Here is a 9436-nt window from a genome sequence, read left to right on the forward strand (position 1 = left end):
AGCCCTATAATATACTAACTATATGAATATAACTATATATTTCATTAAAAAGATATGTATAAAATAAAGGTAAATTGAGCTCTGTAGAATGGTAATTTAATAAAATTATATAGTAATCCACCAATAGGTTATACTCATATTATTCTGTGTAATAAAGAAAAGGTTAAGTGTGAAGCAAAATGTACAAGATACAAACAACTAAGAAGGCAAACTATATATTTGAAAACACAGTTGTGGTTCTTGGCCAATTCTTTCATATCTCTAAGAGAATTTTTTAACTGCATACAAAGGGTAAATTTAATTACCATACAAACGTTTGAAACTCTCTGATATAATAAATCCCTTAGGATCACATGTCAATTAAACAGATTTCCTTCTCTTTCCAAATACATTATTGATCAGTTTGGCCATGGATTTAGATCCACTGGGTCTTCTCTTTTCTTTGAGTTTGAAGTTTGCCAGGATGCCCTTGATAATTCTGATAAACATCATTTCCACCTCCAGAGATTGCTCTGCTGCAGACAGTTCACAGAATTGGCACCGGTTATCCAATGCCAGTTTTTGCCCTTCTTCCCAGCCAACCTCTCGCACATGACAGAGATCTTGCTTGTTACCCACCAAGAGCACAGCTGATTCCACAGCTCTGAAACACAGACACACAATTCTTCGGCAAGACTGTTTTAACAACTCTTTTTTTTTAAATTAAGTACGTTTATATCAAAAAGAATTATGGACCCAAAATCAGAATACTGTGTGTGTATGTGTGTTATCTGTGGTCATGTGTGTGTGTATCTCATTTACTTACAAAAATTATTTTAGATAAAATGTAGTAAATGACACAGAAACAACAAGGCTCTTAAAGCATAACATTTGAAGTGGTACAAACCTATTCCCGGAATTATGGCTCTGTTTACTAACAAGACATGATTGTAACACTTTCCACGTTCAATTCCCTTATATGTAAATTTTTTTAAAAAGGTAAAATAGTCCTCGTCACACAGAATGCTCACAGAGGTTAAATGAAGACGTGTATAAAAATCTAGCCCAGTGCCAGGCAATAAAATATGCTTACTAAGTATTATCTTTCATTTCCTTATCAACTGATAGAGAAAGACTAACTAATGCCTCTTTACTAATTCAATACTTGTTGCTGTTTGTTAATATTCATTACAGCATACTTTAAAGAAAATTTTAGTCTCGTGAATTTGTACAATTTTTCTGTTTATTGAAGAAATATATTGCTTTGGTAAGGTAATGTCTTTGGCAAATATCAATATAATCTCTTTGGTTACAGTGTAACATTCCTAAAGCAGAGTTTCATTTGAAGAATACAGTAAGGCTACTAGGTCTTAAATGGCATGGAACTCTGCCAAGATATCTCCTATAGGGAAGAAATGGGAAAATGAAAACAGTCTTCAGACTGGTTTCATTCACATGACAGTGTGAGCCGTAAGGGAAAAAGCACTGTATGTGTTGGATTTTGAGGGCACTAAGAGTATCTTTTCCTATAGAGTTCAGAAAATTATTGTGAAGTATTAATGGGAAGAATAAATGAAATATTTTGAAGGTGAATCACAAATATCAGATGTAATTTTATAAAACAATGCCATAATTTTGCTTTTTATCTACAAATAAGAGACTCTAGTTTACCTAGAGATTGAGAACTGGAAAAACTCAAAAATTATTTGATCAATACATTAAAAAGTTTGCCTGAAAAATGTCAAATATAGGGATTTTTAAAATATACATTTTTTTGCCTATTCGTGGGTGAGTCTTTTGATTTGTAAGAATAGAAAGTAATTTTAATTACTTTCCCTTACCTAAGTTATGGTGCTTAAATATAAGGCATTTAACACTTGAAACAATGGAGGTCCCCCAAAATCAATAATATCATAGGAAATCAGAGCTACGAGGTACCTTAGTAAAATCACATTCTTTTCCCCTACCGTGTTTCTATCAGTTTTATAGTCAGAAAAAGGAGGTCTAGAGATTAAGGGCTTTACCCAAGGTCACTCAGATATAAACAAGAATTTAGATCAAATGACTCTAGGGAAATATAACATCAATTATTATCTGATGATTTCTTGATAGTAGGCATTTAAAATAGATATAAAAAGCACAGGTACCAATTTTCAGGAATAATATTGTGCTTTTTTGCTTCCCAGATTAGAATGCTATTTTAGATTTTAAGGGCAAATCTGGTTAAGAGCACAAAGAAACCCTTATACCAGCAGGTTAAACAAAAATAAATATTTTAAATGGAAAGGCTAAAACAATTTTTTTTAAAAAGGAAAACTAAAGTGGGAAATTCATAGGTTTAAATTTATATCTACTAATGCAAAATTAGTTTAAGGCACCATTATGTTTTCCCTCATAGTCACTGCGTCAAGACATTAACAATCGGGCGTCATTGATCAGCTCTTTGTTTTAGGAGGTGAAATGGAGAAAAAGGTACTCTCATACTTAGAATCTGTAACAGTTTGATTATTCAGTCTATTTTGCTTTGATTGATTGAACAGCTCAATGACTAGGAATTGGATGCCAAGTGTTATAAATCTGGATTTATTTAGTATCCTTCACATTTTTTGTGGGAATGAAAAAGAAAGGTGGAAAGGGAACTATCTTGTGTACAGAGGACCATTATTTTGCAAGTGAATGTCATGTTAACAATAGAAGCTGTCTTGTAAAATAGCCATTTACTTGGGGCAAGTAACTGTTTATGTCAGCCAGGATATAAAGGATTCTCATTTTATTCCTTTTACTACATGTGTAACTCCTGTGGAATGGAAGGTGGATTGTTCAGGGCTGTTAAATTTTGTAATTGGAAGCCTGTATTAAACTCTTCCTAATGATGCTTACAGCTCTATGATGATTTACTAAAAGGAAAGGAGAGAGGAAAGAAAAATACCTCACCTTTTACAATGACTAGTCTGTGGCTCCCGAATTCTGTAGATTAGTGCTTTTGCAAAAGCAAACGAAGACCTGTCACTGATGTCATACACAATAACAAACCCATCTGCCCAATGCAGCTCACTTGTGAGGGAAAATTTTGCTTTCTGTGGCTGAAAATAAACCAAGCACATTGAAAGTGGTGGGATCTGATCCCTGTATTTTACCCGTTAGACAGTTAATTAAGGGAGACCCATTTCACCTGGAAGAGAATTCAGTAAGCCAAATACTGATATTTTCTAAAATGTACTCTCTGTTTCTTTTTTATCATCCTCTTTCTTTAAATAAAAGTGATTAAATTTTTAAAAATAAAGAACTATAATAAAGTTATATCCATCTCATTTGATACCTTTTTTCTAAAAAAACTTTTTCTGAAAATTTGATAAGCCCTAATAATTGCATTTAAAATCAATATACACATATATGTTTGAAAAGAGCTGATATTTTCTATCCTTATTAGTAAGTGGAATATGTATTGATTTTTGGTACTAGATTTAAATCAGTAAAAAAAAAAAAAAAAAACAGTACTGATAAGGTTTAGCTAAAAATATTTGAGGGATATCTTCTTCAAATCATAATTGAAAACATATTTTGTTTTACTTACCTGAGAACAAGAGTCATATATTTCTAGATTCAATTGCTTCCCTTCCAAATACAAATGCTTTTTATAGATAGATTCTGAAAAATATGCATATACTCATTGTCAGTATGGAAATCCTCCAGAATTTAAAAAATGGCCTTATATTTGGATCACAGTCCTGAAAAGTCAACCAGTCATATTTTAGTTGAGTACTACAGTAGCTTTTCTTTATTGTTAGTGGTCAAAAAAACATATATTTGCTAATGTATATTTCTTACAAATGAACTTTACCACTATATCTATTCACCTACATGTTTTTCTGCCTATGTACTTATCTTCCATTCTATTACTATGGATGAATTATCTGTGTTTCTATCTAAGGCCAGTCCATTCACTATGAACTAGTTACTATTTCCTCTGACCTGCTGAAAGACATGGCTCCAACAATTCTACCTCTCTCTTCTGCATCATAAAATTTTCCTCTTTATTCTATTGTTACTAGCAGCTGAATTTCTCCTAACTTAACAACCCTTTGGATCCCAACTATTGCTCTATTTCTCTGCTGGCCTTTTGGTAAATATCTATACTCCCTGCGTCCAAATTCTCTCCTTCCATGACCTTCAAATTATTACAATCAGGCTTTAACTCCAATTATTTGACTAAAACTGTTCTTATCAGGGTTATGGTTTTAGACTCAGTGGAAAGTTCTTGATCTTACCTGCCCTGTCAGTAGTATTAGTATAGTTGATCACACCTACCTCCTCAAAATGTTTTTTCACATGGCTTTCAAGGCAACATACTCTCCTGGGTTTTTTCCTTATTCCATATTGCTTTGTATTAATCTTATTTATTTGTCCCACAATATCTTCTCTCACTCCAACTGTGATTCTAGTTTATGGATTTCTTCTCTGTCTACACTTACTCCCTTGCAAATCTCATCCAGTCAGAGTCTTTATGTAACAATTATTGCTAATAAACCCATTTCTGTAGTCTGGACCTCTTCCCTGGACTCTAGACATCTACCACCACTGGGCGCCTCCAATTAGATACCTTATAGACAACTCAACCTTAACATGCTTGAAATGGAACCTCTGATCTCCCCGCAAAGACTGCATATCCCACAAGTTTCCATTTCATTAAATGACATATCCATAACTAGTCTCGCATGTTAAAAGCCTCAAGTGCATCCCTGATTCTTTCTTTCTCTTACATCCTATATTTATTCTATTAAAAATTCATTTTTACTCTATCTTCAAAGAATATTTTGAATTTGTCTGCCTCTCATCACCTCCTTTGCTCACACTCTGGTCCAAGCCATCATTATTTTTGCCTGTATTATTAGAAAACCTCCTAACTCAGCTGTTTGTTTTATCCCTCCCCTAACTCCCTTCTTGTTCTCAGTTTATTCTCAATCCAGAAGCAAAAGCCAATTTTTAGCCAGATCATGTCACTTGCCTCATCAAATCTCTCCAATGGCTCCCCATCTCACTTGGATAAACCTAAGCTTTTAAAATGCCTGAGAATTTCCCTAGTTATCTAGTCTCCCATCACCCCTATGATCTCAGTAGACCTCTTTGGCTATTGTCTCCCACATTCCTCCACTGAAGCTACACAGTCCTCCATACCATTCCTCACATTTTTCAGAAAGTTCCTTCCTCTGAACTTCCGGCAACTGTTTCTTGTACCTGGAATGCAACTGCCCAAATATCTTCATGGCTCAGTTTTTATCACCTGCAGGTCTGTTCAAATGTCTTCATCTCAGCCAGGTCTACCCTGACTACCCTATTTTAAATGACCACACACCACTCCCCTATGCTTTCTTTTCCTTCATAACATTTATCATCATAAGACATTATATATATATATATATGTATATATATATATATGTAGCTATGTAGATATATATAGCTATAGATAGATAAATGCATTTTTAATTAGCTGACCCTCCCCTCCAGAATGTAAATCTTACGAAGGCTCGGATATTTGTTCATTACTATAGCCGCTCTAACTAGAAGAGTACCTGCCATGACAGGTATTCAATGAACATTTGTTGAATGAACAAAGGACTTCGTTTCTGTAACTGTCGCTCCAGTGTTTTAATACAAGACCTACTTCTCTCCAAAATTGCATACTGACACAAAATCATGACCCATTCTGGCAAATACTCTGTAACCTGTGGTTAGCAAAATGTAGCAGACATTTGGGAAAGCCGACTTCAGGAGGTTAGGGATGAATTTTAAAATCCTTCTAGGTTACATTTAATGAAATTTGTGTTTCATTAAATCTTAAAATGTCTTCAGACAGTTTATTCTAAACTTTATAAGCTTACTCTGTGAACCACATACTTTCCTTCTAAGACATTTTAAATTACCCACTCTCAAAACTCAAAAACTGCCAGCAGGGGTCACCAGCTCTTAACTTTTTAGAATTTTATTATTTTCCCCTTCTAGCCCTCATTTACAAATGAGGTCATTTTTTTTTGCTAATTAATCCTCATGTGGTGGTGAACTTTTGCTCATTTGGTTGTCTTTAAGAATGTCTCTAGGTCTTATATTTTTGATAGAGATGTAACAGCCAGAAATGTGTACACTTCATTTGCTTATTTATCTATTGATATATCGTATAAAAGATTAAGGTGATGTTTTTATTTTGTTGTTGCTATTACTGCTTTTGGGGTGTGTTCTTTTATTTATGTTTTGTTTTATCGTTTTAGAACATTTTCTCATGCCTGACTCCTAGTTTGTGTGTTACCTTTTTTGACTGAGGTTGTTGACCTGAGAAATGAAACAATAAGAATTTCTCTTCCTATATATTTTTTCTTTCTATAATCAGTTTTCAAGTGCTTGCCCTAAAACATTTACAATGGCATATGGACTGAAATACTATGTGGGCCACACGTAGGAAACAATGCAATACTTTAAAGTTATTTTCTAAAATACTCTAATAATGCTATACCATAAATGAATGCTAAAGATTTTTGTGGTTTATTTCTCATGAAAACACTTCCAATCATAACTTCTTCTTACTCTAAATAAGTATTATTGAACAAAAGAATAATTTCCCTTTCTCCCAATTCTCATATTTCTTAAAAACTTCGTTCTTATTAAAAAAACCCACAAAACCTTTCCCCACCACACCTTCAGTCAGGTAGGATATTAGTAACATTATATAGATTAATTGCTGAGCCAAAATTATATTCAAACTTCTGGCAAAGTTCCCCACTTGTTATTAATTCCCCACTGTGGCATTTCCCATATGTCAGGCTAATTCTGATCAAAATAACAGAAATTTATAGTAGAGTTAGTGAAATGATCCTAAGATTATATCAAGGTGCCCTGGCATCTGTTTTAGAATTTCTCTGAAACTTACATAAGCAACCTAGTTAATTATGATATGATCTTTAATCATAGCATAATTTTCCAGTTATTGTCACCTGGTTTTGCAATAAAAATAAGCATTTATTTTGTAGTTACTTGTGCTTTTATAATTAATTTGTCTTTATTTTTCAACAGATGTTGCTTTAATTTCAAATTGTTTCATAGCTTAAAAAATAATCCACACTCACATGCTCTACAACACTTGGTACAGGCAGCAGGTCCCAGTTTTAATGTTTTTCTAGTTCTAGACTGAATACAACTGGATTTCTAATCCATTTTATTTAACATCAAATTGGATAACTTTGGGGCGGGGCTTCCCTGGTGGAGCAGTGGTTGAGAATCCGCCTGCCGATGCAGGGGACACGGGTTCGTGCCCCGGTCCGGGAAGATCCCACATGCTGCCGAGTGGCTGGGCCCGTGAGCCATGGCCGCTGAGCCTGCGCGTCCGGAGCCTGTGCTCCGCAACGGGAGAGGCCACAACAGTGAGAGGCCCGCGTACCACAAAAAAAAAAAAAAAAAAAAAAAAAAAAAAAATTGGATAATTTTTTATCATAAAAGAGCAATTAATTCAAATACTTATTTGGGTTTTTCTAACCAGAACCCATGAATAAATAAATTGCTTAAAAGTGCAAAAATGGGAGACTTCCCTGCTGGTGCAGTGGTTAAGAATCCGCCTGCCAATGCAGGGAACACGGGTTCGAGCCCTGGTCTGGGAAGAGCCCACATGCCGCAGAGCAACTAAGCCCGTGTGCCACAACTACTGAGCCCGAGTTGCACAACTACTGAAGCCCGCACGCCTAGAGCACATGCTCTGCAACGAGAGGAGCCGCTGCGATGAGAAGCCCGTGCACTGCAACGAAGTGTAGCTCTCGCTCACGGCAGCTAGAGAAAGCCCGCGCACAGCAACGAAGACCCAACGCAGCGAAAAATAAATAAATTTATTCTTTAAAAAGTGCAAAAGTGGACGATTCTATTAAAATGTTTCTCTGATATTGATATTAATTATGATGCTGAAGTTTTAAGGTGAAAAAGTCTAAGGTAGTGACTTACCAAAATTAGAAGCATATTCTCCAATAAATCGTTTGGTAAGAAACCTTACTGTAAGGGCTGCAAAACAAAACAAGCTGGATTTGGGGTCTTATCTGTTTTAGGATACAAATAATTTAGCCATGTACATAAGTATCTAGCATCTCAGCTCAAAATTTACTAAGTATTAATGAAGACCTTAAAACTTTACTAAATTCTGGTCTAAGAATTTCCACTGTACAGCCATAAAAATTAGGAGGCTAGAAAGTGATCTCAGTGTGCTGCCCACTCAAATCACTGCATAATTTACAAATGCAAAGACACGTAAGACAACTCACCTTTGTAACAGAGGCAGATTTCTCATTAAATATGAGATGCAAGAACTATAACATCTCTATATTTTCTTTATAAAATTAATTGTGGCTCCATGGTGCTGCATGCTAATAGTGGCCAGGACGGTATCAAGCATTTGCAATTGTTTAAGGAAATAGGGACTTCAAAACCCAGGAAACAGAGGAATGACTTCTAGTGTTGGTTTATCTTATTGCAGCTCCTGGGTCTGGCCCGTTGTTAAGATTCATTAGGCTACGGTGGTTCTATTGGTGGCATGCTTAGTACCGTCATAATGTGACCAAAAACAAAACAAAATAAAACAAAAACATAGCTTCCAGGGTCTGGGCACATCTTGCTCAGTTCTGGGCATTTAGAAAGCTATGCTCCTCCCAAGTTTTTCTCATTTTGATAACGTGGAAAAAATGGCATTTAAAAACTAATTCATAGGTCTCCACGCATCTCTCTCCACCCTTAGTCTCAGGGCAGCAGAATCTTTTCAAGGGCATTGTTTGGCCACTGGTAGGTGTGGAGGCAGGTGCGCTGGAGTGAGAAGTAGGTGGGATAGTGATGAGGGATTTCCTGTTATTCCAATGAATTTCAAACATCAGTAGAACAAGATACAAATTAATTCTTCAGTTATAGTCCTAGCCCTGTATATAAATTTTATATACAGGTAATTGCATTACTTGCTTATAAAGTGAAAACTCCTACTTAAAAATAATATATAGTTATATCAAGTTTATATACATATAATATGTTATAATGTAATACATATCATGTCAATATATTTCTCACTTTTTATGTACTCTACACCATGCCACAGAAAACAACACCACTTACCAGATTTGCCCGTTCCTTCACCACCCAAGACAGCAAGTTTCACATCATTCATCTTGCTTTCCTACTCCTTCTTGGTCCGTCCTGACTTCTGGAGATAGACTGACTTGAGCCAAGCATGTGTTTTCCAAAATCCTTTTTATTATTGCTGCTGTCATTTCCCTAAGGCCAACTCCACCCCATACTCCTACCATCCAATAATAACTTTAAAAATATTTTCCTAAAGTAGTTTTGAACATGACTCATAAAAAAAAAACAGTGGGCTTACTATTTAGACACAAACGTTTACTAAGCCAATAGTTAAGGGTTTAACAGAAGTGTAGCTCATCTCTAC

At 35.2% G+C, this 9436-nt stretch overlaps 1 protein-coding gene across 1 annotated transcript; it reads right to left on the bottom strand.

Moving 5' to 3' along the window:
- Window positions 1-236: 236 nt before the first annotated feature.
- Window positions 237-9208, bottom strand: RERGL (RERG like). The gene is made up of 5 exons (XM_059080700.2): window positions 9106-9208; window positions 7957-8013; window positions 3554-3627; window positions 2914-3062; window positions 237-643 (listed from the first exon to the last, which is right to left on the bottom strand). Exons 1-5 carry the CDS (start codon window positions 9155-9157, stop codon window positions 361-363), a joined length of 615 nt encoding a protein of 204 aa, XP_058936683.1. The 5' UTR covers window positions 9158-9208; the 3' UTR covers window positions 237-360.
- Window positions 9209-9436: the final 228 nt, after the last annotated feature.

This window comes from Kogia breviceps, chromosome 12 (assembly GCF_026419965.1).
Source record: "Kogia breviceps isolate mKogBre1 chromosome 12, mKogBre1 haplotype 1, whole genome shotgun sequence".
Lineage (NCBI taxonomy): Eukaryota > Metazoa > Chordata > Mammalia > Artiodactyla > Physeteridae > Kogia > Kogia breviceps.